The sequence below is a fragment of the Melopsittacus undulatus genome, unplaced genomic scaffold, assembly GCF_012275295.1.
Source record: "Melopsittacus undulatus isolate bMelUnd1 unplaced genomic scaffold, bMelUnd1.mat.Z mat_scaffold_313_arrow_ctg1, whole genome shotgun sequence".
In the NCBI taxonomy this organism is placed as follows: domain Eukaryota; kingdom Metazoa; phylum Chordata; class Aves; order Psittaciformes; family Psittaculidae; genus Melopsittacus; species Melopsittacus undulatus.
Genome location: NW_022994232.1, coordinates 43,241 through 70,882, shown reverse-complemented (window position 1 = coordinate 70,882; position 27,642 = coordinate 43,241). Strand labels below are relative to the sequence as shown.

General features: G+C 43.7%; 1 protein-coding gene across 1 annotated transcript; it reads right to left on the bottom strand.

Moving 5' to 3' along the window:
* Window positions 1–1,085: 1,085 nt before the first annotated feature.
* LOC117438443 (AN1-type zinc finger protein 5-like) lies at window positions 1,086–27,642 on the bottom strand. The gene is made up of 6 exons (XM_034073959.1): window positions 27,625–27,642; window positions 15,540–15,676; window positions 14,950–15,061; window positions 14,079–14,176; window positions 1,983–2,108; window positions 1,086–1,704 (listed from the first exon to the last, which is right to left on the bottom strand). The coding sequence occupies exons 2-6, from the start codon at window positions 15,667–15,669 to the stop codon at window positions 1,556–1,558; spliced, it is 615 nt and encodes a 204-aa protein (XP_033929850.1). The 5' UTR covers window positions 15,670–15,676; window positions 27,625–27,642; the 3' UTR covers window positions 1,086–1,555.

The following is a 27,642-nucleotide window of genomic DNA, read 5'->3' as shown; positions in this document are numbered from 1 at the left end:
CTCCACAGGGCCACTTTCAAGTTACAGCAATAACTAAAACTAACAAAGTATCACAAAAGGTATTTCCTTCTGTACATGATTTTTATTCTTTACATAATAAAGCATAGATTCTGGATAGCTTATGTGCAGTACCTCAGTACGATCTGTACATGTTTGCGTATCTGATCAATATATTGAAAGAACAAGGCTAAAGCAAAAGCCTAATGCTTTTAATAGTGAACTAAAAAAAAAGACTGAACATTGCATTAAAAGTCAGCAGTAGCATCTTGCGCACATACGCAACTAAAGAAGAGAAGAGGCATTACTACAACACTAATCTACACTATACTTGATTATATGAAAAAACCCACAAATTTCATATATCAAAAAACCCCATTATAACAAAGAAGTGATATTACCAGACAAGCATCAGTGAACTATACTGCCCTTTCTAGAAAGCTGTAGGTAGCGGAGCCTATGCAGTACACACGAGAACACTACAGTCCTACACCCAAGTACTATTAAGAATTATAAATCAGTCTTCCAGCGTGGTTCTAGCTCCCACTTACGTCTACAGGAGTCATGATGGGTATGGCTTTCCCTACCCAACAATTGTTGCAAGTGCAATTATTTAAATTAAAGAAGTTCGACACGTAAAAAGCTCCTAGTATTCTTTTGACTCCAGAACACACTGAAGTAGTACATGAATAATAAACTGCTCAAATACTTCTGCAACTTACACAGCTGCATGTGTTACTTGATAGAGCTGCTGCGGTATGTCTAAAAATCCACACATGTAGCTTTTGTCTGTAAGTCAATCTTAACACAATACTATGCTTCACAACATTTATAGCTATGGCAAGGAAAAGCAGGACAACCACTGCAGGCCAGTTCTTAAGTTTGCAACAGGACACTTCCTTTGGGAAACTCTTTTAAAGATTCTAAAGTTAGAGTAATCTGTTACAAAATCATTTTCCTCTCATACATATCTGTTTTTTTTAATTTTTTTTCCCACTGCAATTGTTAAATTATTTTTTAAGTTAAATATAGCACCAACACTCATCTTACTGGAAGGTAAAGCCCTCTACAAGGCTTACATTCTGCTGTAAAGCAATGGAGTGTGGAAACTAAAAGTAGAACAAGATTTTAAATTATAGAAGGAGAGCACCAAGCTTTTCTGACATATCCTTCTCCAGAAGACACATACTTTGGCTAGTGTTATACACCTTGAACATCTCAAAAGGCAGACCTGCTGCAAACATACAGCTAATATACGTCTGTTTGGCATATGTGAATAGAGACTGTCTTCTGTGCATGCATACTCCTGTGCAGGTTCTGATCACACAATCATATTCTAAGGAGAGCACATATATTTTCAAGGACTGTATCTATACAATTCTGCCTGTAACAAACACCCAAACATTCCAAAATATCATTAAGACAGACAAGGCTAAAATTAAAACTTTTGAGAACAAAGGAAAACAGCCATGCATCTGTTCTTTAAAGCTTTCTGAGGGTATATTAAAAAAAAAAAGAAAAAGAAAAAAAAAGTCAGCCTTTTCACAAGTAGGCTAGGTTATATTCTCCGAATTTTTTCAGCCACCACTACTGGATTCTCTTTCCATATTTTTTCTGCAGCTTCTGTTTTGTAATCATATGGGCAGTTATGCTTGTCAGAATAACGGTGAAGTCCACAAAATAAGTTCCCACATCGGCAATCAAATCCTGTACAAAGAAAAGGAAAACCAACACCAATAGGAAGCTTCAGACCTAAGCAAGTTATAAATTAAAGGCTTAGTCAGTACAAAGGGGGTATGTGTATCTACTTTAACAAACAGAATAAATGAAATTGATATTTCCAAATGTCAGCTCTATTAATGGATCTAAAATGGATTTTGAAACAGCAAGCAAGCTTAATGACTACAAATATTTCAACAAATTTAATCTAGGAAGAGGCAACTAATCATATAGATCTGTTCAATATTGACAAAGTGCTCTCATACCTGTAAGGCCAACCTTCTTTCTGCACATAAAACATCTGTTCATCTTTGGTTTAGGCAGTTCAGAAGCTTTCTCTTCACTCTCTGAAGTGCTAGGTTGAGAAACGGATGGGCTTGGTTGAATAACAACTGTTAAAGCAAGCAAAAGTAATAAAGGGTTGTTGTTTTTGGGGGGGGTTGTTTGTTTGCTTTTACTAGCAGAATAGGTATTCTATTAACTCCTCTTTTATCTCTACAGAAAAAGATAGTTTTCCCCACTGTTTCCATCATCTAGAAAATGCAGGATACCTAGTATTATCACCTGTATACATCCATATCGGTGTAAAGGCTTGGTAAGCACTCCAGAAGTTCTATGTACACAACGTCAAAAGTCAGATCATCTAATTTAAATTAAGCCAAAGCAATAACAATATTGTCAAAGTTGTTGAACAGAGGGAATACTTGTGGAAAATTGTTAATAGGAACATATTTTAGAAAAAATGACATTTACAGTAATGCTTTTCTGTCATAGTACCAAGTTACTCTACCACTGCATTTGCCAAATCAGATGATCTAAAACCTCAGAGTCAACCAGAACAACAGCTAACTTTCTTGAGCTTCACACCACTGATTCTGTGATACATCAAGCACACTAATACAAACCACACAGCTCAGAAGAACCCTTGTTTCAGACACTTTTTTCAGTATTTTAAAGAAAACAAGTGTATCTTTACATTGGATATCTGTATCTCTCATGGTTTAAACCAATCCGCACAGCTTGTGCACTCACTCCCCCCCTTGCTCCCCCAACTCCCGGAGAGTTAGGAAGGAGAACCCAAAGAATGTAGCCCCCACGGGTTGAGATAAGAAGAGTTTAATAGCTAAGGTATAACGTAAATCACTACTGGTACTACTACTACAAATAATAATGATAAAGGAAATAACAAGGGAAGAGAATACAACACCTCACCAGCCACCGACCCATAACTCACTCCACCCTGCCCGACCGAGCACCGACCGATACCTCCTCCATCCCCCAGAGATCTCTAGCCCTTCCGGGTAACTCCCCGTTACATCCTGGGCATGACGTGCTGTGGTATGGAATACCTCTTTGGCTAGCCTGGGTCAGGTGTCCTGTCTCTCCTTCCTCCCGGCCTCCCTGGCAGAGCATGAGGCTCAGAAAGTCCTTGGACAAACCAAACATTTGAGCAGTAACTCAAAACGTCGGTGCTATCAGCAACTGTTCCCAGCTTGAAAGTCAAAACACAGCACTGCACCAGCTACCAAGAAGGAGAAAAAATTACTGCTACTGCTTGGACAACCACCCCCAAGAAATACTATGTGCTCTTGGGGACACTGCTCCGATAGTGACTACAGACCCTGGAGGACTTCCACCACCTCTGACAATGACTACAGACCCCTGGGACACTGCTAGATCCACGGTGGTGACATTCTCTCTCTCTTTCTGCACCCCAAATTCTCGCTTCTTTTCTATCTTTTTCCCCCTGTTTTATAATAATTTTCCTTTTTATAATAACTGTCTTTTTGTAATAAGCCAACTGATCGATTACGGTACTTGATCTCGTTTGTGTCTTAATTTCACTCTTGAGAACACGAACGAAACAGGCCCGACACTGAGGTTTTCTCCAGTCAGACCCTGACAATTAAACTGGCATCATGGACAGGATCCCTTGCAGTGAAAAGTACCGTAATGTCACGTAAAGTGTAAGGTATTACGTGTGTACCTCTCAGGGACTTCAGGGGTGGGTTTTGTTGAAGCAAAACTGCTGCCTCCTTGAGACAACTGTCCCATTCAGAAACGAATAGCAGTGAAGCTGCCCCTCAGGGCAGAGTTGTGTTGTGTGGTCTTTTAGAGAAACATAAGGCTCACTCCTCTCTGCCAGGGGTAGAGTGGGCAGAGAAAAATTGGCATAATTTGCAAAGCGTAACAGACTAAGTAAGCGCCCTGCAGAAGGATGCAAAACTCCGTCCGGGAAAGGGTAAATCAATTGTCTGTGCTGTACTGGGCGCCAGTTTGGCTGCTGCAGTAGAGGGCAGAGAACAACAAACAGCTGAATCTCAGTTCATACAAATTTTACAAGAGGCCTGCAGGACCAGGTAGTTAAATTAAAAGAACAGTTAGGCAAAGAGAAAAATCAGGCTAACTATTTGCAATTAGTCCTGAAAGAGCAAGTCCTTGAAGAGAAAAGCACCTGTCCAGGGTCAGAGAAAACAATTGAATAAATACCCCCACAGTGACCTGGGAAGAGGCAAAACTAAGGTTAGAAAAATTAAACGTTCCTGACACTTCTCTCTGACCCTTGATAAAACCAGAATTACAAAGGGGGAGAGGACGAGTTCCCACAAATTGCCATCAAGGAGGTTCCATATACTGCTACGGAATTAGCTAAACTTAAAAAGGACTTTGGTCATTCTCCAAAGGAATCAGAAACCAAATATGTTTGGAGAGTATCTCTGTCTGAGGGAGATCGAATTTTACTAAGTGAGAAGGAAGCTGAAAGATATTGGGGGCCAGGAGTATTTTTAACCACCAGTGACCGCCATGCACCCTGGTCCTTAACTCAAAGAGCAGCTTATTGGGCTGGAGGACTTAACCCTTTGGAAAGGGAGATCCCCTCACCATCACAGAGACAGTTGAACAGTTGGTAGAAAATGTACAGAAGCAGCATGTCTGCAAATGATGTATGATCGGGAACTTAAACAGGAGTTCCCGATGATGATGTCAGTCGATCCCAAACGTATGACTCCCCTCATTTGGGGCCTTCCCAACTCCCTGAAAGCTGTGGGGATCAAATTGCAGGGAAAGATACAAGCAATACCCAAAGTGAAGGGGCCGTCGCTGCCCTGGAAGGACTGCAGTCACCTAGAGCTGGCTGCAAGACCAGGGAAACTGGTCCACCAGGAATATGTAATATGTGACGTTAAGAACGGAGGTACTCCCCCCCAACTCATTATAAAAGGGGGAAAAGGTAATCAGCAAGAGAGACAACTCCATGGGCACACCTTCAAGAGGACTACTCCAGAAGGACACTCCACAAGGATACCCACCCACCTCCGACGACTACGATGGATTCTTGGGGACACTCAGCTCCAATACCAACTACGGACCCTGGAGGACTCCTACCAGCTCCGATATTGACTACAGATCCCTGGGACACCACTGGATCCACGGTGGTGACTATCTTTCTCTCTGCACCACAAATTCTTGCTTCTTTTCTGTCTTTTTTTTTCCCATCTGTCCTATCGCTATCCCCTGTTTTATAATAATTTCCCTTTTTATAATAATTGTCTTCTTGTAATAAACCAACTGTTCAATTACGGTACTTGACCTCATTTGCATCTTAATTTCACTCTTGGGATCATAAACAATACTTATAATCATAAGATACTCCAGTCAGACCCTGACAATGCCCAGAGCCTGGAGCAGGTTCACACCTGAAGGGCTATGACCTCATTGGCATCACAGAGACGTGGTGGGATGACTCCTATGACTGGAATGTTGGAATGGAGGGATACAGACTCTTCAGGAAAGAAGATGGAGAGATGAGGAGGGGGTGTCACCCTCTAAATCAATGATCAGCTAGGGTGCACAGAGCTCCACCTGGAGATGGATGAGGAGCTGACTGAGAGCTTATGGATCAGGATTAAAGGGAGGGCAGGGACAGGGTACATTACAGTGGGGATCCACTACAGGCCACTTGACCAGGAAGACCGAGAGGATGAGGCCCTCTATAGACAGACAGGTGCAGCCTCACATTCACAAGGCCTGGTCCTCACAGGGAACTTCAACCACCCTGATATCTGCTGGAGGGACAACACAGCAGAGTACAAGCAATCCAGGAGGTTCCTGGAATGCATTGGTGATAACTTCCTTCTTCGATTGATAGAGGAGCTAATGAGGAGAGTGGCTGTGCTGGACCTTGTTCTTACCAACAGGGAGGGGCTAACGGGAAACATGAACCTGGAGGGCAGCTGTGGCTGCAGTGACCATAAAAAAGCAGAGCTTGAGATCCTTAGGGTGGCAAAGAGGGTGCGCAACAAGCTTGCTACTCTGGACTTCAGGAGGCCAGACTTTGACCTTGAGGGATTTGCTTGGTGGAGGTGCCATGGGTGGAAGTCCGGGAAGGAAGAGGGGCACAAAAAGCTGCTTAATATTCAAGGGTCACCTCCTCAAAGCTCAGGAGAGATGCATCTCAACAAAGAGGAAGTCAGGCAAGAAACCAGGAGGCCCGTGTGGATGAGCAAAGAGCTCCTGAACAAACTCCAGGATAAAACCTCAGCCTACAGAGGGTGGAAACAAGGACAGGTAGCCTGGGAAGAATACAGAGAAATAGTCAGAGCAGCCAGAGATCAACTTAGGAAAGCTAAAGCCCTGACAGAACTCAATCTGACCAAGAACATTAAGGACTACAAAAAAGCCTTATATAGGGACACTGGGGATAAGGAAGCGCATTCCCCCCCCCCCCCCCGAAGGAAATAAGGAAATGAAAGACCTGCTTACCCAGGACATGGAGAAGGCCAACGTACCCAATGACATTTCTGCTTCCATCTTCACCAGCAAAAGTTCCAGCCCCACTGTCCAAGTCACAGAAGTCAAAGACAGGGACTGGTAAAATGAAGAACCACCTGCTATAGGAAAAAATCAGGTTCAAGATATCTAAGGAACCTGAAGGTGCACAAGTCCATGGGACCTGACAAGATACATCTGCGGGTCCTGAGGGAAGTTGCCAAGCTATTATCCATCATATTTGAGAAGTCATGGCAATCTGGTGAAGTTCTTGCTAACTGGGAAAGGGAAAACATAACCTACATTTTTAAAAAGGGAAAAAAGGAGGAATACCCAGGGAACTACAGGCCAGGCAGTCTCACCTCAGTGCCCAGCAAGATCATGGAGCAGATACTCCTGGAAACTATGATAAGGCACCTGGACAGTAAGGGGTGATTGATGACAGCCAACAGGGCTTCACAAAAGGCAAATCATGCCTGGAAAATCTGGTGGCCTTCTATGACAGGGCCATGGTATTGGTGGATAAGGAAAGAACAGTTGACATCATCTACCTGGACTGTGCAAGGCATTTGACATTGTCCCACACAACATCCTTGCCTCTAAACTGGAGGGGCATGGATTTGATGGATAGACCACTTGGTGGAAAAGGAATTGGCTGGATAGTCCGCACTCAAAAAGTTGTGGTCAACGGCTAGATGTTCAAGTGGAGACCAGTGGTGTTCCTCATAGCTCGGTATTGGGACCACCACTGTTCAAAATCTTTGGCACTGACATGGAGTGGGATTGACTGCACCCTCAGCAAGTTTGCCAAGGACACCAAGCTGTGGGGTGCTGTCAACATGCTGGAGGGAAAGGACACCATCCAGAAGGACCTTGATGAGAAGAAGAACTTCAAATGGGGCCCTGCACACTAAAAAGCCTTTGAACAAGTTAAAAAGGAGAAAGATCATACAGCAGCCCTTGGGCCAGTCCAGACAGGGCAAAATGTGAAAAATGTACTCTACAGCTGGGGGAATGGTCCTATATGAAGCCTTGGACAGAAAGCTCCAGGGGAAACTCGAGGTCAGTGCCTAGGCTTTTGGAGTTAGGAATACAGAGGATCTGAGGCCTGCTATACTCTAAATGAAAGAGAGATACTGGCAGCTTATGAAGGGGTTCAAGCTGCTTCAGAAATGATTGGTAGTGAAGCACAGCACCTCCTGACACCCTGGTTGCCTGTGCTGGGCTGATGTGCAAAGGGAAGGTCCCCTCTACACATCATGCAACAGATGCTATGTGGAGTAACGGGGTTGCAATGATCACACAACGAGCTCAAACAGGAAATCCCAGTTGTCCAGGAACCCTAGAAGTCATCATGGACTGGCCAGAGGGCAAAGATTTTGCAGTGTCACCAGAGGATGAGGTGGCACATGCTGAGTAGGCCCCACTATACAACAAACAAACATAAAATGAGAAGCAATATGCCTTGTTTACTGATAGGTCCTGACGTACTGTGGGAAAGCATTGGAGATGGAAGGCAGCTGCATAGAGTCCCCTATGACAAACTGTGGAAACTGCTGAAGGAGAGGGTAAATTTAGTCAGTTTGCCGAGGTGAAAGCCATCCAGCTGGCCTTGGACACTGCTGAACAAGAGAAATGGCCAATACTTTGTCTCTATACTGACTCATGGATGGTAGCAAATGCCCTGTGGGGGTGGTTGCAGCAATCAAAGCAGAGCAACTGGCAACACAGAGGTAAACCCATCTGGGCTGTCACATTGTAGCAAGATGTCACTGGCTGGGTGCAGAACCTGGTTGTGAAGGTATGCCATGTAGATGCTCATGTATCCAAGAGTCAGGCCACTGAGGAACATCAGAACCACCAACAGGTGGATCAAGCTGTTCAGACTGAGGTGACTCAGATGTATTTAGATTTGCAACATAAGGGTGAATTATTTTTATCCCAGTGGGCCCATGACACCTCGGGCCATTAGAGCATAGATGCAACATATAGATGAGCTTGTGATGAAAAGGTGGCCTTGTCCATGAACACTATTGCCCAGGTTATTAATTAATGCAAAACATGCACTGTAATTAAGCAAGCAGAGTATTTATAATGTCTCACTGGTATGAAGCATGATGGATGAACTATAAATATTGGCAGGTCTGGCCGATTATCACACCCCCACTGACCCGCCAAGGTAAGCACCATGGAAGCAACCACCGGACAGCTGGAAACATATGCTGTGCCCTGTGCCGCTACCCAGAACACCGTATTTTCACATACCATGGAGGGGGATAAAACTCCTGTGGTGCACATAAAGAATAGGCTGAGGTTATTCCTCCTTCAGGTAAAGGCAAACCCAGTCATAGGGTTGCTTTTGCTCAAGGAATGGGGTGTACTTGGTGGGCAATATGGGAGGATGGGGAAGTCAGTTGTGTACCTCAAGGAGATTTGACTTTGGGTGAAAACAGCCAGTGAGTTGAACTGTGTGATGCTGCATAACATTTGCTATTATCACTTCCAGGGAACCTATACACCCAGCACTACTAGACGCCTCATGGCACCCATGTCCACTGCTCCAGATATGAGGATCTGAACCTGACTCCCTTTTGATCACCACATTAATGAAGAATGAACTTTGATAAAACTGGACAAGTGCAGTGGTGATAGAATCAGAACGAATTTCAGCATGCAACAATCCAACACCACACACCATCTGTCTTTCCTGCCCAGAGAAACTGTTATGACAGATAGAGCCTCAAGTAATTAACTGAATGAGGAAAACTAACTTTTCTAGGGATGGTCAACAGACTAAGGGTATGATATCTGTGTGTACATATATACATATATATACATATATAACCTATCGGAAGACGGGAAAGGTGATGGTGGGAAGTGCGAGACCTGGCATGCCATGAATGGTATGGAATAAGGGGTGGATACTATCCTAGTTTCAGCTGAGATAATTTTCTTCCTAGTAGCTGGTACAATGCTGTGCTTTGGCTTTACCCTGCGAATGCTTGACAGCCATCTGAACATAGAATCATAGAATCATAGAATAGTTAGGGTTGGAAAGGACCTTAAGATCACCTAGTTCCAACCCCTCTGCCATGGGCAGGGACACCTCACACTAGACCATATCACCCAAGGCTTCATCCAACCTGGTCTTGAACACTGCCAGGGAGACCAGTAACGAGTGGTGTCCCTCAGGGATCAGTGTTGGGACCGGTCTTGTTTAATATCTTTGTCGCTGACATGGACAATGGGATTGAGTGTGCCCTCAGCAAGTTTGCCGATGACACCAAGCTGTGTGGTTTGGTTGATACGCTAGAGGGAAGGAATGCCATTCAGAAGGACCTTGACATGCTTTTGACGTGGGCTGATGCCAACCTCATGAAGTTTAACCATGCCAAGTGCAAGGTCCTACACCTGGGTCGGAGCAATCCCAGGCAGAGCTACAGGCTGGGCAAAAAGGAAATTCAGAGCAGCCCTGCAGAGAAGGACTTGGGGGTGTTAGTCAATGAGAAAATGAACATGAGCCAGCAGTGTGCACCTACAGCCCTGAAAGCCAACCGTATTCTGGGCTGCATCAAAAGAAGCGTGACCAGCAGGTCAAAGGAGGTGATCCTGTCCCTCTACTCTGCTCTCGTGAGACCTCACTTGGAGTACTGTGTGCAGTTCTGATGTCCTCAACAAAAAAAGGACATGGAACTGTTGGAACAAGTCCAGAGGAAGGCCACGAGGATGATCAGGGAACTGGAGCACCTCCCATATGAAGACAGGCTGAGAAAGTTGGGGCTGTTCAGCCTGGAGAAGAGAAGGCTGGGTGGAGACCTCATAGCAGCCTTCCAGTGTTTGAAGGGGGCCTACAGGGATGCTGGTGAGGGACTATTCATTAGGGACTGTAGCGATAGGACAAGGGGTAATGGGTTGAAACTTAAACAACAGAGGTTTAGACTGGATATAAGAAATTCTTTACTGTTAGGGTGGTGAGGTACTGGAATGGCTTGCCCAGGGAGGTAGTGAATGCTCCATCCCTGGCCAGCAGTGTGCCCAGGCATCTGAACATGAGCCAGAAGTGTGCCCAGGCAGCTGAGAAGGCCAGTGGCATCCTAGCCTGTATCAGAAATAGTGTAGGCAGCAGGACTAGGGAAGTAGGAATTTTGTTTTAGAATCATAGAATCAGCTACGTTGGAAAAGACCTTTGAGATCATCAAGTCGAACCATTACCCCAGGACGGCCAAGAGCACTACTAAACCATGTCACTGAGGGCCCCATCTACGCATTTTTTGAACACTTCCAGGGACAGTGATTCCACCACTTCCCTGGGGAGCCTGTTCAAATATTTGCTCACCCTTTCAGTGAAGAAAATGTTCCTAATATCGAATCTAAACCTCCCCTGGCACTGCTTGAGGCCATTACCTCTTGTACCAATCACTCGTTACTTGGGAGAAGAGACCAGCCACCTCCTCTCCCCACCCTCCTTTCAGGTAGTTCTGGAGAGTGATAAGGTCCCCTCTGAGCCTTCTCTTTTCCAGACTAAACAACCCCAGTTCCCTCAGCCCTTCCTCCTAAGACTTGTGCTCTAGGCCCTTCACCAGCTTTGTTGCCTTTCTCTAGACCTGTTCCAGCAAATCAATATCTCTCTTACAGTGAGGGGCCCAGAACTGAAAACAGTATTCAAGGTGTGGCCTCACCAGTGCTGATTACTGCCCTGGCCCTGGTGGTCACACTATTTCTGATACAGACCAGGATGCCATTGGCTTTATTGGTTGCCAGGGCACTGCTGGCTCATGTTCAGCTGGCCACCAGTCAGCACCCCCAGGCCCTTTTCTGCTGAGCAGCTTTCCAGCCACTCTTCCCCAAGGCTGTAGCACTGCATGGAGTTGCTGTGGCCCAAATGCAGAACCTGGCACTTCGCCTTGTTGAAACTCATACCACTGGCTATAGCCCATTGATCCAGCCTGTACCTTCTGGATACAGCCTGCACCTGGAGTGGTACCTTCTGAAATAATCAACTCAAGATTTTTAAAACAAATATCATTTTATCTTCTCTTGTAGTGAATAGATTTTTCTTTTCAGTATCAGCTTTTGATGTTGTCCTGGGTTCAGCAGTAGCAGTCATTTTTTTCCTTAGTAGCTGGTGCAGGGCTGTGTTTTTCACTTTCAGCCTGGGAACAACACTGATAACACCAATGTTTTTAGTTGTTGCTAAGTAATGATTACTCTGATCAAGGACTGCCTCAGTCTCATGATCTGCCAGGGAGAAGAAGAAGCCGGGAGGAAGCAGAGACAGGACACCTGACCCAAACTAGCCAAAGGGGTATTCCATACCACAGCACATCATGCCCAGCATATAAACTGGGGGGAGTTATGTGGAAGGGCTAGATTGCTGCTTGGGTCGGGCTGGGTATCATCCGGCAGGTGCTGAGCGGTTATATTCTCTTCCCTTAATCTCCCTTTTCATGATTATTACTGGTGATAGCAGTAGTGGTTTTGTGTTATAGCTTAGTTACTGGACTGTTCTTATCTCAACCCATGGGAGTTACATTCTTTCAATTCTCCTTCCCATCCCTCTGGGAGCGGGGAGAGGATGAAGGGGGGGGGAGTGAGAAGTGAAGGGGAAAGGGACCTGGGGGTCCTGGTGGATAGGAGGATGACCATGAGCCAGCAATGTGCTCTTGTGGCCAAGAAGGCCAATGGCATCCTAGGGTGCATTAGAAAGGGTGTGGTTAGTAGGGCAAGAGAAGTTCTCCTCCCCCTCTACTCTGCCTTGGTAAGGCCACATCTGGAATATTGCATACATTTCTGGGCCCCCCAGTTCAAGGACAGGGAATTGATTGAAAGAGTCCAGCGCAGAGCCACAAAGATGATTAAGGGAGTAGAACACCTCCCTTATGAGGAGAGGCTGAGGGAGCTGGGTCTCTTTAGCTTGGAGAAGAAGAGACTGAGGGGTGACCTCATCAGTGTTTACAAATATGTAAAGGGTGGGTGTCAGGATGATGGAGCTAGGCTTTTTTCCGTGATATCCAGTAGTAGGACAAGGGGCAATGGGTGTAAACCGGAGCACAGGAGGTTCCACGTTAACATCAGGAATAACTTCTTTACTGTAAGAGTGACAGAGCAATGGAACAGGTTGCCCAGGGGTGTTGTGGAGTCTCCTACGTTGGAGATATTCAAGGCCCGCCTAGACAAGTTCCTGTGTGATGCACTCTAGGTTTCACTGCTCTTGCAGGGGGTTTGGACTAGATGATCTTTCGAGGTCCCTTCCAACCCTTGGGATTCTGTGATTCTGTGAGTGAGCGAGCAGTTCTGAGTTACTGGTTTTGCTTAAACCATGACTGATGTTTTAATACTGTTTCAGAACTCTTAAAATTAACAAGTGTCAATACCTATGGATATCACACAAATATGCCGACGACACCAAGCTGTGTGGTTCAGTTGATACGCTGGAGGGAAGGAATGCCATCCAGAGGGACCTTGACACGCTTGTGAGGAGGGCCGATGCCAACCTTATGAAGTTCAATCAAGCCAAGTGCAAGGTCCTACACCTGTGTCGGAGCAATCCCAGGCACACCTACAGGTTGGGCAAAGAGGAATTTCAGTGCAGTCCTGTGGAGAAGGACTTGGGGGTGTTAGTCAATGAGAAAATGAACATGAGCCAGCAGTGTGCACTCACAGCCCAGAAAGCAACCGTATCCTGGGCTGCATCAAGAGGAGCGTGACCAGCAGGTCGAAGGAGGTGATCCTGCCCCTCTACTCTGCTCTCGTGAGACCTCACTTGGAGTATTGTGTGCAGTTCTGGTGTCCTCAACATAAAAAGGACATGGAACTGTTGGAAAAAATCCAGAGGAGAGCCAAGAGGATGATCAGGGGGCTGGAGCACCTCCTGTACGAAGGCAGGCTGAGAAAGTTGGAGCTGTTCAGCCGGGAGAAGAGAAGGCTGCGTGGAGACCTCATAGCAGCCTTCCAGTGTTTGAAGGGGGCCTACAGGGATGCTGGTGAGGGACTATTTATTAGGGACTGTAGTGACAGGACAAGGGGTAACGGATTAAAACTTAAACAGGGGAAGTCTAGATTAGATAAAAGGAGGAAATTCTTTACTGTGAGGGTGATGAGGCACTGGAATGGGTTGTCCAAGGAAGTTGTGAATGCTCCATCCCTGGCGGTACTCAAGGACAGGTTGGACGGAGCCTTTGGCTACATGGTTTAGTGTGAGGTGTCCCTGCCTATGGCAGGGCGGTTGGAACTAGATGGTCTTAAGTTCCTTTCCAACCCTAACCTATGATTCTGTGATTCTGTGAAATCAGCATTGATTTCAAAATTCAACGTCTTGCATCCAGATACAATTTAAGTGTCTTTTTTAAAAATGACAGTTTGATAGCCATCTTGCTCCTCAAGCATTAAATTATCTACTAAAATTGAACACGTGTTTGAAAATTATATTTTGGCACTTTTTTTGCTTTTCTGAGTATACTAATACTGAAGAAGCATCTTTAACAGCTCCTCAAGACCATCGCTACAAAGGGATATACCTACTTAAGGCAAAGTAAATAAATTGTCAGATGCTGTTAAGTCAGTTGTATCCAGTTGTATCTCTGCGAACATACCTGGCTCTGTCTCCATTTTCGATGATAGTTTTTCCTCTCTCGAAATGATCATTTCTGTCATTAGCTGCATTACAGGCAAAGCAGCAACAGCCACAGTTCTGTTTACGTACAGTGAAATGGATTACATTAGTTTGAGTTCATAATAAGAGCTTAAACTGTCAGAAATCTATCAATAGACTACCTGAACAATTATTATTGATACACATTCCTGACCTGTTCTTCTATCTCTCTTCCCTAGAAGGAACTAGGCAAGCTGTAGCAAATATTTCCCCAGATAAACCAGAAATGTCCTTGTAAATGCACCAGTCCAACACCAAACACTAACTAGTTCTCATTTGTAAAGATTCATAAAGCACTGTCCTTTCCTCTGCAGAAACTCACTGGAATAGGTCAAGGTTACTACAATAACTTGCTATATATTCAGAGTTCATGCAAACCTCAAAATACCACCTTCATTTGGTGAAGGAAGGGTCTAGAGAACAAGTCTTCTGAGGAGCAGCTAAGGGGACTGGGGTTGTTTACTCTGGAGGAAAAGAGACTTGCCACTTTCTACAGCTACCTGAAAAGAGTTTGTAGTGAGGTGGGCATTGGTCTCTTCTCCCAAGAAACGATAGGACAATCTCAAGTTGCCCCAAGGGAGGTTTAGACTGGTTATTAGGAAAAATTTTCTTCACTGAAAGGATCATCAACCATTGGAACAGGCTGCCCAGGAAAGTGATTGAGTCACCATCCCTGTAGATATTCGAAAGACTGGGTAGATAGATATGGCACTTAAGTACATGGTTTAGTGGTGAACTTATTAGTGTTCAGTTTATGGTCGACTCAATGATCCTAAGGAACTTTTCTAACCGAAATGATTCTATAATCTTACCTTGATTTTTCAGATGTGTTATTAGCAGTACTTTCACAGTTGCTTAAGCTAGTGTCTGCTCTCTGCACAGATGCAGAATCTGAAGTGGGATTGTTTGAGCCACTAGCTGTCCCTATATAACAGAAATTGAATTATAAGTAAAATAGAGAATACAAGTTAGTCAAGTAGTTTTGCATACAGTTATGAATCACTTCAAACCATTCCTCATTATATTGCATTTTGTTAAAGACAGACTATATTGTTAATGACCAAAATATAAGTGTGTTCTTATAAAAACCCTGCAGCAGAGGGGAAGTAGAAATGCAAATTAAGGCTCAACACTAACTGGGCCAGAATATACTATAGAGGGAAAAAAAAAAGGCATTTTTATTGTGATTTAAAGTATTATTCCCTTTGACATTCATAGTTTCAGCATGCAGCTACTGGAATACCTTCCGAAATACATTCTGCGATTCTTCTCATTGCCTATACATTATATTTTCCAAGACAAAAAGCCTAAACCAACAAAACCAAGCAAACAAATAAAGAAGCAATCCACCAAAACAAACCCACACAACTCAAACCTTTACCCATTGGGCTGATCCTACCACTATTCTGCCGTCGTTGAAGTTGCTCTTTGTAGCAAACAGAGCACATCCCATTTGTCCTAGGATTTCCATAAAATCCACATCCTGTACTACACAGCATGGGCCCTGGGGTCTGGTTTGTCTCCTGAGCCATTTCAGTGCTGTAAATAAAACCAAGAACTGTATTAGGAACTTGGATTTCACCAAAATCAATTGCAGGATTATAATATTTAAGTAGGTCTGCTTACCTTGAACATAAATATCAACATTTTTAAAGATGGCTACATGGATGTTAACATATAATTTAATATTTATTGGTACTTTATTAATAACAACATTATGAACCTTTAACAGAGGTAAAAAGTGTCATAGTAGAGTGGGTTGACCTTGGCTGGATGCCAAATTCCCACCAATGCTGCTCTATCACTGTCCTCAACTGGACAGGGAAAGAAAAATATGACAAAATGCTCATGGGTCAAGACCACTCACCAATTACCATCACGGGTAAAACAGACTTGACTTTGGGAAAAAAAATAATTTATTGCAAATTAAATCAGAGTAGGATAATGAGAAATACAACTAAATCTCAAAATACCTTCTTGCGGGCTTAACTTTACTCCCAAATTATCTACTTCCTCTCCTTTCTTGCTGCCACCCATCCCATTCCCCCCCTCCCCCCCCAAGCTGCACAGGGAATGGAGGTTGTGGTCAGTTTATCAGACATTGCCTCTGCTACTCCTGCCTCCTCACACTCTTCCACTGCTCCAGCATGAGGTCCATCCCATGGGAGACAGTGCTCCAACATGGGTCCTTCCCACAGACTGCAGTTCTTCATGGTGAGACCAAGTCATTAGGCCTTAGTTGAAATAACTTTACTTTTTAGCATGAGCCTGATTCAGCACTTAAACACGACTGCACTCGCTTAGCAGAGGGCCCCTCTGTAGGTGGGGAACTGCTCTTCTGGTGAGGCCTGCTAAGCAATGCATTAGAACTTGGTCCCCATAGACAGCTTGCATCTGCTTCTGTAAATTGCTTCTAAGCAGGGACATCCCTAATGGCAAGATATGATAACAATTTGAAGGAAGAACTAAGCACATAGTTCGCAGGTATTAGCAGCTGATACTAAGCTAAAAGGTAAACAGCAGTAAGAATCCTGATTAATACTAACCCAAAGACTGTCACTGTAGCCCTAAAGTGTGCAGTGGGATAAGAGAACTACAGTTATGTAACTTACTGAATTATAATTTCTCTAGTGTGATAAGCAACATAAATAGCTTGCTTCAGAAAAAGCTTGCTTTATCTTTGTTTTTGCATTGTATCCTGCTTAAGCACAATCGCATAGGTGGACGGGAAGAACGTAAGTTCCTGAAACTGTGAAACAAGCAGGAACAAGGGACTTTTATGGGTGGACATAGGATGTATGGTAGTCATGCTTGATCGAACCAACATCTAACCTGGAAGTAACAGAAAAAGTTATATGATAAGGGCTTTAGGCACGTGCACAGGGTTAAGTAGATCAAATGTTCATATCAAAGAAGACTACTGGCCTTTATCAACTAAGCTCTTAAAAGACCCTCCTGGATATACGCAGAAGAAAGAATGAAGATTGCATCAGCCATTGGGAGGTGGGATTCGTCTTCCTGAAAGTCCTATGAATAAGTAAAAGGCTTGACTATAAGAAACTTTGTACTCACAAGTGCACATGCAGGATATGAAGGCATGCACCGAGCACTAAACCTTTGCTCCACTGACGTTGTCCCCAGTTAAATTTTTTCTAAAGGTGAGCTTGTTTCTCACATCTAGGCATTCAACTACTCCAGCATGTGCTGCTCCACAGGCTACAGGAGAACCTCTGGTCCAGCATCTGGAGTACCTCCTCTTCCTCCTTCAGTGACCTTTGCATCTGCAGAGTTGCTTCTCCCACATATTCTCAGTCCTCAATTATGGCTGCTGTTGTGCAGCAGTTCCCCCCCCCTTCTTAAATACAATATCAGAAAGGTGCTACTACCATTGCCAAGTGACTCAGACATTCTAGCAAATTCTCACAGAAGCCACCTGACGCCCCTCAGCTACCAAAACCTTGCCATGCAAGCCCAATACAAATAGTAATACTGAGAAGTAATATACTTGTCAGACACAGAGCTGTGTACAGGTTATGACCAAATCTAATTCAATGGACAACAAAAACTTTATTACCAACCTCTAAGCACTTATAGGGTATAAAATAAACATTAAAAAAATAAAGAAAAATTCCCAACCTCCAAAACCAAACAAAAGCTCCCAGAACAACATACCACAAAAAGTACAGCTAGATAGGTAGAATAAACAAGACCAAGTTTGGGTCTACTAAACAGCTCTGGTAATCACCATACTGTATATTTACAGACTGCAAAAGAACTACTCCACTTTTTCCAATAATGTTGAACTTGCATCATTCTGATGCTAATACTAATAGTAGCAGCTTATACTTTCACAACACATTGTTAAACAGAACATAAAAAAAAATCACTGAACTATAGGCAACAGTCACTTTAAAACTGTATTTTATATCGTTATAGAAACTTCTCCTAAAATGATCTTTAACTCTGCTTAAAGCCCAATGCTGAATATTAGCTGCCATCAACATGCGAACTGTTTTTGAGGTGCGGCCTCACCAGTGCCGAGTACAGGGGGATTATTACTTCCCTAGTAGTACAAGTCCTGCTGGCCATATTGTTTCTGATACACGCTAGCATGCCGTTGGCCTTCTTGGTTGTCTGGGCACATTGCTAGCTCATGTTCAGCTGACCGTTAATTGTCACCCCCAGGCGCTTTTCTGCCCAGCAGCTTTCCAGCCACTCTTCCCCAAGCCTGTAATGTTGCATGGGACTATTGTGGCCAAGGTGCACGACCCAACCTGAGGGGCACCACTAATGGCTGGTTTGCTAACTAGATGTGACACCATTTACCACCACTCTTTGGGCTCTACCCTCCAGCCAGTTTTTAACCCAGCAAAGAATGCACCTATCCAGGCCATAAGTATCCAGTTTCTCCAGGAGAATTCTGTGGGAGACAGTGTCAAACGCTTTACTAAAGTCCAAATAGACAGTGTCTACAGCCTTTCCCTCATCAATCAGGTGGGTCAACTTGTCATAGAAGGAGATCATGTTGGTCAAGCAGGACCTGCCCTTCATGAGCTCATGCTGACTGGGCCTGATCCCCCATTTTCCCACACATGCTTTGTGATCTCACTTAGGATAATCTGCTTTATGACCTTCCAATCAGGCAAAAGAGAATTAAGATAGAGTTTGTCATGGATGGATTGATGCACTTATCTCCTAAATAAGAGAAGTAGCAATGTTTATTAATGTAAACCAGTAATTTTAACAAAGTTCAATAGTAAATGCAACAGTGGTTTAACATGATTTGATGGCTAGGTGCACTTGCATAATTACTGCCAAAAGGACAGCATCAGGCAATTGTCAGCGAGACCCTCCTGTTGAGTCATGAGGTTCAGAAGGGCTTCCCTTGCATTCTAAATCCCTTCTCAGAAGGGAGTTTAGGTATAGCTGGATCTAGACTTGGTCAACGATTTGTTTCTAAAGGATTATGTATGTACAATCAATCCCCTATATTATTTAGCTAAGATTTTAAAGTTTAGCATGCTGTTAGTCACTTACCAAGGATCTGTTTTGGTAAGGAGTAACCTTGAGGGGCTTCCTTACTCGAGAAGAGATCCTGGTGCGCAGCCTTCTGCCATGTAGGAGACCTCAGTGGGCCCTTGGCTGTCCACTGTTTATGGAGTGAGATAATTGATTCATAATCATATTTACATAACGACTACATGTTAAGTCTCTTCCAAACTTGGCTTGAGTCAGACCTTGACCAGCACTGTAGTTGTGGGGGATGTGTTGCTCAAATTAGCCGTTGGCTATTGTGTTAAGGCTCCCCCAAATCCGCTTTGAGCTGATGCATCCATCATTGCCAGGCACATCTATTTGGATCATCACTGGTGGTTATCACTTGAGCAGGGTTACAGGGAATAAAGATCAGGTTGGGGGGGAAGCACACTGTCACAGATTTGGTATAAAGTATGTGATGGGAAATACATGGCAAACTTATGCTTGTAAAGTTTTCAGTTTCATTTTTATTTCCTTTTGTATTAAGGTAATGTAACTTTTTGTATGCTTTACAGGAAATGCTAAATAACATATTTAAATTTTTGGCATTATCTTTAGCTTTTCTTTTTTAAATTCAGATCTGAAAACTACATCTGCTTTTTGTTTTTCTTTCCATAGTGGAAAATACCCTGACAAAGTAAATGGAAAACTTTCCATGGCATTCTGCTGTTTCTTAAAGATGGAGAAGTAGCAGGTATGGGATCTTGCCGTGCTGAAGAAGGTCCTGTAAGGATGTTGGGAATATGGAAGTCTGCTCCATGAATAAATAACTATTACTTAGGATAAGTATTTCAGCACAGTCTCTCTCTCTTCCTCTCCATACATGCCTTAATAAAAGGGTTACTTCCTGATGCAGTTGCAGATATGAAGTGCCTTGTGCCTTTTCCCAATGTGTTTCACATAGGGGAGATCCTGTTCCAATTTACAATAGTACCTCTACATGAAATGCAAATATCTGAACTGTGTAGGGTAGAGCTCTTTCCCTTTCATGAAGATGGTCTAGTGTTTGGGTGTGGGTATTTTTTGTTGTTTTGTTTTTTGTTTGGTTTTATTTTGGTTTAGGTTTTTTGTTTTGCTTGAAGTTTTGGTTTAATTGTTTTTGGAGGGGGATTGTTTGTTTTGTTGTTGTTGGGTTTTTTTGGTTGGTTTTGTTTTTTTTTTTTAGTCCTTTAGCAAAAGGGATTGTTGTGGCTAATCTTGGCTGGCTGCCAGGTACCCACCAAGCTGCTCTCTCTCCCCTTTGTCATAAATATAAAGCTTGTGGGTTGAGAGGACATGGCAATCACTCACCAAGAACTATCATGGGCAGGAGACACCAGGGGAAAATGAATTAAATTTATGACCAAATTGAATTCAATGGACAACAAAAGCTTTATTACCAACCTCTAAGCACTTATAGGGTTGTCCTGGGTTCAGCAGTAGCAGTCATTTTTCTCCTTCTTAGTAGCTGGTGCAGTGCTGGGTTTTTGACTTTCGGCTTGGGAACAGTGCTGAGAACACCGATGTTTTTAGTTACTGCTCACATGTTTACTCTGACCAAGGACTTTCTGAGCCTCATGCTCTGCCAGGGAGGAGGGAAAGTTGGGAGGAAGCAGAGACAGGACACCTGACCCAAACTGAATAAAGAAGTATTCCATACCACAGGACGTCATGCCCAGGATATAACTGAGAGTTACCCGGAAGGGCTAGTAGACGGGGGAGTTGGACGAGGTATCGGTCAGTGCTCAGTCAGGCTAGTTATCAGTCGGTGGGTAGTGAGGTGTTGTATTCTTTTCCCTTGTTATTTCCTTTATCATTATTATTACTGGTGGTAGCAGTAGTGATTTGTGTTATACCTTAGTGACTAAACTGTTCTTATCTCAACAAGCAGATTAATCTGCTTGCCTGCTTGTGCTCACAGGACTGCAACTATTTATATTTTTGTTTCAGTTCTACAAAGGAAACTTGCACTTATTCCAGTATAGCTCTCAACAAACTGCAGTTTTGCAGCCATACAGCAGTCAATAGATGCAACATTAAATTTCAGATTTAAAAAAACAAACAAACAAAAAGAAACAACAAAAAACCCCACACAACAAAAAAAAAACCCAAACACCCTCATCTCCATTATAACTCTATGTTATAATGAAGACTCTTCCTCCACCATTATTATTATGCAGGTATGCTCAAAGTGCTATCACATACCATCGATCTCAATTGACCTGATCTGCTTTCAAATTATCATGTGTCACCACTTACTAAGTTTAGCTTTAGGTATTAAAACTAACATTAACATATTGCAAACAAAAATCATCATGGCTCCTTTACCAGCACAGTCTTTCACTACTCAAAAATACATGGCCCTACATTGAAAGATCAAGTTGTAACCTAATGCTTAAGAAAGTGTGCTTTTTCATACTTCTTAAGGTCCAGGTAGCACCTAACTAGGTTATAAAATACTTGCCAGAATTTAAGCTAACCAGGACATTAAAATATGCCATTTAATCTTCTGAACCAACAGCAAAATTATGTTTTTCAGAAGAGACAGATTACAGACTACTCAAAATCTTCCACACAAGCTTTTATACCACGAACCATTCAATTTCCGTGGAGAACTATCTGCTTTCCTGAATTTTCCCAGAAACTTGGGTCACATGGGTGAGCACATTAGCTTCTGCCTGTCACAAGGCTGCAGTGTGACAGACTAAACTAAAGGCTGAGACAAAAATCTTATCAATAGGGGCTTCTGAAATCAGCTTCTATTTATATATCTCTGAAGGCTGCCATCTCCAACAACCCACAGAACTGAAGCAGGCAAGCAAACATGCACTGCAAGATGAAAACATGACATTCAATTAACATGACTACAGCTTCTTTTCTAGCAGAAAAGGGAGTGCAGATACCTAAATTCAATCAAGAACACGCAGCATCATAAAGCAGGCAGACAATCTCAGACACTTTGATCACAATTTCAGAGGAGGAACATAAAAGAACTGGTTATGATCAGAGACCTAAGAGATGATTATTCTCTCATAGGCTTCCAAAGACATTCCCAACCTTTTGGTTAGGTTGTTACAATCAAGCCTTTGAAAAACAATAAAAAACAACAAAAAACAAAACCACACAAAAACAACAAACAAAACACACAAAACACTTCTCTACCACCAGAACAAGTCCTAACACTCAAAGATATTACTATTTAGTCCTGACTTCCCACTACAAAAAGGAATTCTTTTATTCAGTGCCTTAACTAAAACAGTAATTTACACCACTGACGTCCACAATTCCTGACAAATTTACATGGCTAAACTAAAAGGGGAATATAAATACTGCTGTTATTAAAAGTCCCATAACCAAAACAGCTTTTTAGTTCCAATTAACAACCGAGACATAGACAACTTCAATAACAGCAGACATTTACATTACATGAATGATCAATATAACCAGGTATCATGGTTTAAGCCCAGCCAGCAACCCAGAACCATGCAGCTGCTCACTCACTCCCCCCACTCCTGAAGGGATGGGGAGGAGAATCAAAAGAACGTAACTCCCACAGATTGAGATAAGAACAGTCCAGTAACTAAGGTATAAAATAAAACTACTACTACTACCACCAATAATAATAATTATAAAGGAAATAACAAGGGAAAAGAACAAAAACGCTCACCACCCATCAACCAATATCTAGTCCGACCCAAGCAGTGATCTAGCCCTTCTGGGTAACTGCCCCCAGTTTATATAGTGGGCATGACATGCTGCGGTATGGAATACCTCTTTAGCTAATTAGGGTCAGGTGTCTTGTCTCTGCATCCTCCCAGATTCCCCTCCTCTCTGGCAGGGCATGAGAATCATAAAGTCCTTGCTCAGAGTAAACATTACTGAGCAAGAACTAAAAACATTGGTGTTATCAGCCCTGCTCCCAGGCTGAAAGTCAAAACCACAGAACTGCACCAGCTACTAAGAAGGAGAAAAATAACTGCTACTGCTGAACCCAGGACACTATCCACCCCTTATTTCATACCATTCACATCATGCTCAGATCTCACTTATTTCAATATACCATCACTCTTGTCTCATATATATACCTATATGATGGCTTGGCTCAGCGAGAGAAGATTTTTGGGAAGGGCTTTAAACACACTTACTTCAAGCACAATGACGAAGGGTGAGCGGGATATGGAAATCTGGTTTGAAAAGGGTGTTTAGGCAATCAGGGAGTGTCCAACCAGGACTGTCATCTTCTGAGTAATCTTGAGCTATGCATGTGCTGGTCCGCCCGCATGCAAGGTTGGATCTGCAGCTACCCATGCACCTTGTCATCTAGCAATTCGACCCACACCTGTACATACCAACAAGTGAGAGCAAGCCTTTCCAGCCTGCACAGGGGATTTTTTAGGTGAGAGGCAGCTTGCGCAGAACTGACTCCACCCTTTACACCTGAGGTTTAACTGCCATGGCCTAGCTAGCTAGGACAGTGACAGAAAAGTCCACAGGATGTAGGTTTTATAAGAGTGTCCTTCTCTTAGATGGAAGACCATACAAGGCTAAAAGAGCTCCATCAGCCTGGGTTTGAAGATAGGAGTCTTCTTTCTCCTAAGTTCTGAGCAAGACTGCCATTTCCTAGTCAATCTTGACTCAATTTATGCAAAAACTAGATGTTGCTCAGGACCCCATTTGAAATCACTGTTCTTCCTGCTCATGTGATAGAGAGTGCTTCAAACCAAACTGTAATTTGGAATGTGCTTTCTCCAAAACCCCCACAGCACCCAAGAAAGCTTGTGTTTCTTTCTGATTAGTTGCTGGAGACACTGCTGTTATCTTGTTGATCACATCTGTGGGGATCTGGCAACACCCACCTTGCCATTTTATTCCAAAAACTTAACCTCTTGTGCAGGTCCCTTGACCTTACTCTGCTTTATGGCAAAACTGGCTTTCAGCAGGATTTGGATTATTTTCCTCCCTTTCTCAAAAACTTCTCCCACTGTACCACCCCACAAGATAATGTCACTGTATTGCAGGTCTTCAGAAGCTTGCCCCTGTTCCAGTGCAGTCTGGATCAGGCCATGGCAGATAGTAAGGCTGTGTTTCCACCCTTGGGGCAGTCGGTTCCAAGTGTGCTGGATGCCTCTCCAAGTAAAAGTGAACTGTGGCCTGCACTCTGCAGTCAGAGGAATTGATAAAAAAGCACTGGCAATGTCATTCGTGGCATACCACTTGGCTGCCTTTGACTCCAGTTCATACGGAAGTTCTAGCATATCTGGTATGGCAGTACTCAAGGGTGGTGTGACTTCATTCAGGCCACAATAGTCTGCTGTTAATATACACTCTCCATTAGACATTTGCAGTGGCCATATGGGGCTATTAAAGGGTGAGTGGGTCCTACTGATCACTCTTTGGCTCTCCAGTTCAGGAGTGAAGTTCCAAAGCACTGGAGGGGGCCACTGGACTAGATACTTGCCCATACTACCCCACACACCCTGCCACTCATGACTTTCCAGCATCAGAGAAAATCTCCTGGTCCTCCTACATCATCACCTAACACTGGACAAGACCCAAAGCTGACTCTGCTTAACTTTTGAGATCGGAAAAAATGGTCATGGGTAAAACACTCTGTATGCATGCCAACATGGTGATCCCCATCACCATCAGCAGACAGGTCTCAACAGTATTAAAAGGCCATTCAAAACCTTCAGAACTCTCAAATGATGCTGTAAACAGTCTGGTGGGGGAGCTAGGAAGGTAAGAGAATGTCTCCTTCACAGGCTGACAACCCGAGGAGGAAAAAAAAAAAAATATGTGTATATACCTCCCAAAGCATAGAGGTGGTGACCACACTGGGAACGCAAGCCAGATCAGTTTCATAATCAATGAGTCTATTGTATTACAAGTTATTAACATAAAGTACAGCGAAACAAGAACCGTAGCCCAAGGCCCCCAGCCGATGAACACTAACACAGCAAATACTGCCTGTAAGTAAGGAATAACATACTGAAACTCCAAGATCAAGAGCAAGAATTCTGAGAGCCAATAAATCACCATTCTGATGAATGACTATTAATCCAAAACAATTAATGTTTATCACAAACACAATTAGACACACTCTGGTCAGATGTGTTGTTATCTCAACCCTTCGTGCCCCATATTGGGACCCAGAAAAAACTGTTGTGGTTTAAACCCAGCCAGCAACCCAGAACCATGCAGCAGCTCTCTCACTCCCCACCCTCCTCTCCTACTCCCAAGAGGGATGGGGAGGAGAATCAAAAGAATATAACTCCCACGGGTTGAGATAACAACAGCACAGTAACTAAGGTATAACAAAAAAACAACTACTGCTGCCACCAATAATAATAAAGGTAAGGGAAATAACAAGGGAAGAGAATACAACTGCTCACCACCTGCCAATCGATACCCAGCCTGACCCAAGCAGTGATCTAGCCCTTCCACATAACTGCCCCCAGTTTATATACTGGACACGACGTGCTGTGGAATGGAATACCTCTTTGGTTAGCTTGGGTCAGGTGTCCTGTCTCTACTTCCTCCCAGCTTCCCCTCCTCCCTGGCAGAGCATGAAACTCTTGGTCAAAGTAAACATTACTGAGCAACAACTAAAAGCATCACTGTTATCAGTGCTATTCCCAAGCTGAAAGTCAAAACCACAGCACTACACCAGCTAAGAAGGAGAAAAAAGACTGCTGAACCCAGGATAACAGAGCAATCCAGGCACAGATGGGAGAAAATTGATTCAGCCCTACAGAAGACTCGGGGTATTGGTGAACGAGAAACTCAATGTGAGCCAGCAGTGTGTGCTCGCAGCCCAGAAAGCCAACCGTATCCTGGGCTGCATCAAAAGAAGTGTGAGCAGCAGGTCAAAGGAGCTTATCCTGCCTCTCTACTCTGCTCTCATGAGACCCCACTTGGAGTCCTCTGTACGGTTCTGGTGTCCTCAACATAAGGGCATAGAATTGTTAGAGCAATTCCAGATGACAGCCACAAGGATGATCAGGGGGCTGGAGTACCTCCTATACAAAAACAGGCTGAGAAAATTAGAGCTGTTCAGCCTGAAAAAGAGAAGGCTGCATGGACACCTCATAGCATCCTTCCAGTATTTGAAGGGGGTCTATAAGGATGATGGGGAGGGACTCTTCATTATGGACTTTAGCAATAGGACAAGTGGTAATGGGTTCAAACTCAAAAAGGTAAAGTTTAGGTTAGATATGAGGAAGAAGCTCTTTACTGTGAGGGTAGCGAGACACGGGAACAGGTTGCCCAACAAAGTTGTGAATTCTTCATCCCTGGCAGCATTCAAGGCCAGGTTGGATCGAGTCTTAGGTGTAATGGTTTAGTGAGAGGTGTTGGAACTAGATGATCTAAAGGTCCTTTCCAACCCTAACCATTCTATGATTGTGTGATAACTAAGCTCTTTCTACACAAGTACACTTCCAGTAAAGTACAACTGAATCCTAACTTGTGCACTATACAAAATGTATAATAAATGCATTTAAAGCTATCCTACTAGTTTAATATAATAAAGGGAATACAAATACAAACTAATTTTAAAATCAATAATTAAACCTTGGATTTGAGTCACTGATGAAGCTAAACTGGTAGGTTAAATAAATATCTGAATATATTCAGCTAGGAAATGGACCACAGAAAAAAAAAGCAAACAAAAGAAAACACAACACACATACAAAAAAACCCAACAGAAAACAAACAACCGCACTCCCCCCACCAAAAAAAAAAATCCACCACCACTACAAAACAAGCATCCCCCCCAGAAAAACCCAAACAGCAGAAATATTTCAGGTATACGACGCTCTAATACTTCTAGATAAAGAAGAAGTAAATGTGAAGAACATGAATCAGAAACGGGCATCTCCCCCTGACAATTAAATCCGTACTCAAAGCGAGTACGTTTCAATTTCCCCACCCCAGGACACCGGAACACAAAAAACACTGAGACTGCCGGAATGAAGGGGGACGGGATGGGATGAGGGTACGACGACACACGACACAGACTACCAAAACAACCACCACAACTCAGACACGGAGGAAAAAAAAAAAAAGTGTGACAAGTGGGCAGTGTGGAACACGGGGCATTCCCCGCCACAGCCAAGGCCTCTCAAACCCTGAATAATGTTCAGCACCGGCCTTCGAGCTGCTCCCCTCTCCTTCAGCGAGGGATAAGGAAGCCTCATTGTCTCATTCCGTTTGTCTGCCCCACTGTAAAATGAATGAGGTGTGCGCCAGCCCGACCCGCGGCCTCCCTCCGCGGCACACACCACGTCAGAGTGAGAGGTAGACGAGAGACATCCTGCCACCCCCCACCTTGCCAAAACAGCAAAAACGCCTCGGGGAAACCTAGGCGCCCCCACCATCCCCGCCGCTTCTCTGCGCATGCAGCCACCACGCTAACAGTACTCAGAAGCCGAACCGACATTCCCTCCAGCTTCTCCTCAGCTCCCACGTACCTTCTCGGTGAGGGTGGG

Bases quoted from the DNA above. Each gene is read 5' to 3' on its own strand.
- LOC117438443 (XM_034073959.1), bottom strand. From the start codon at position 15,669: ATGGCTCAGGAGACAAACCAGACCCCAGGGCCCATGCTGTGTAGTACA. The intron at 14,177-14,949 runs GTAAGATTATAG...GTACGTAAACAG, and splicing joins AACACATCTGAAAAATCAAG to AACTGTGGCTGTTGCTGCTT. The intron at 2,109-14,078 runs GTATGTTCGCAG...TTGCTTTAACAG, and splicing joins GAAAATGGAGACAGAGCCAG to TTGTTATTCAACCAAGCCCA.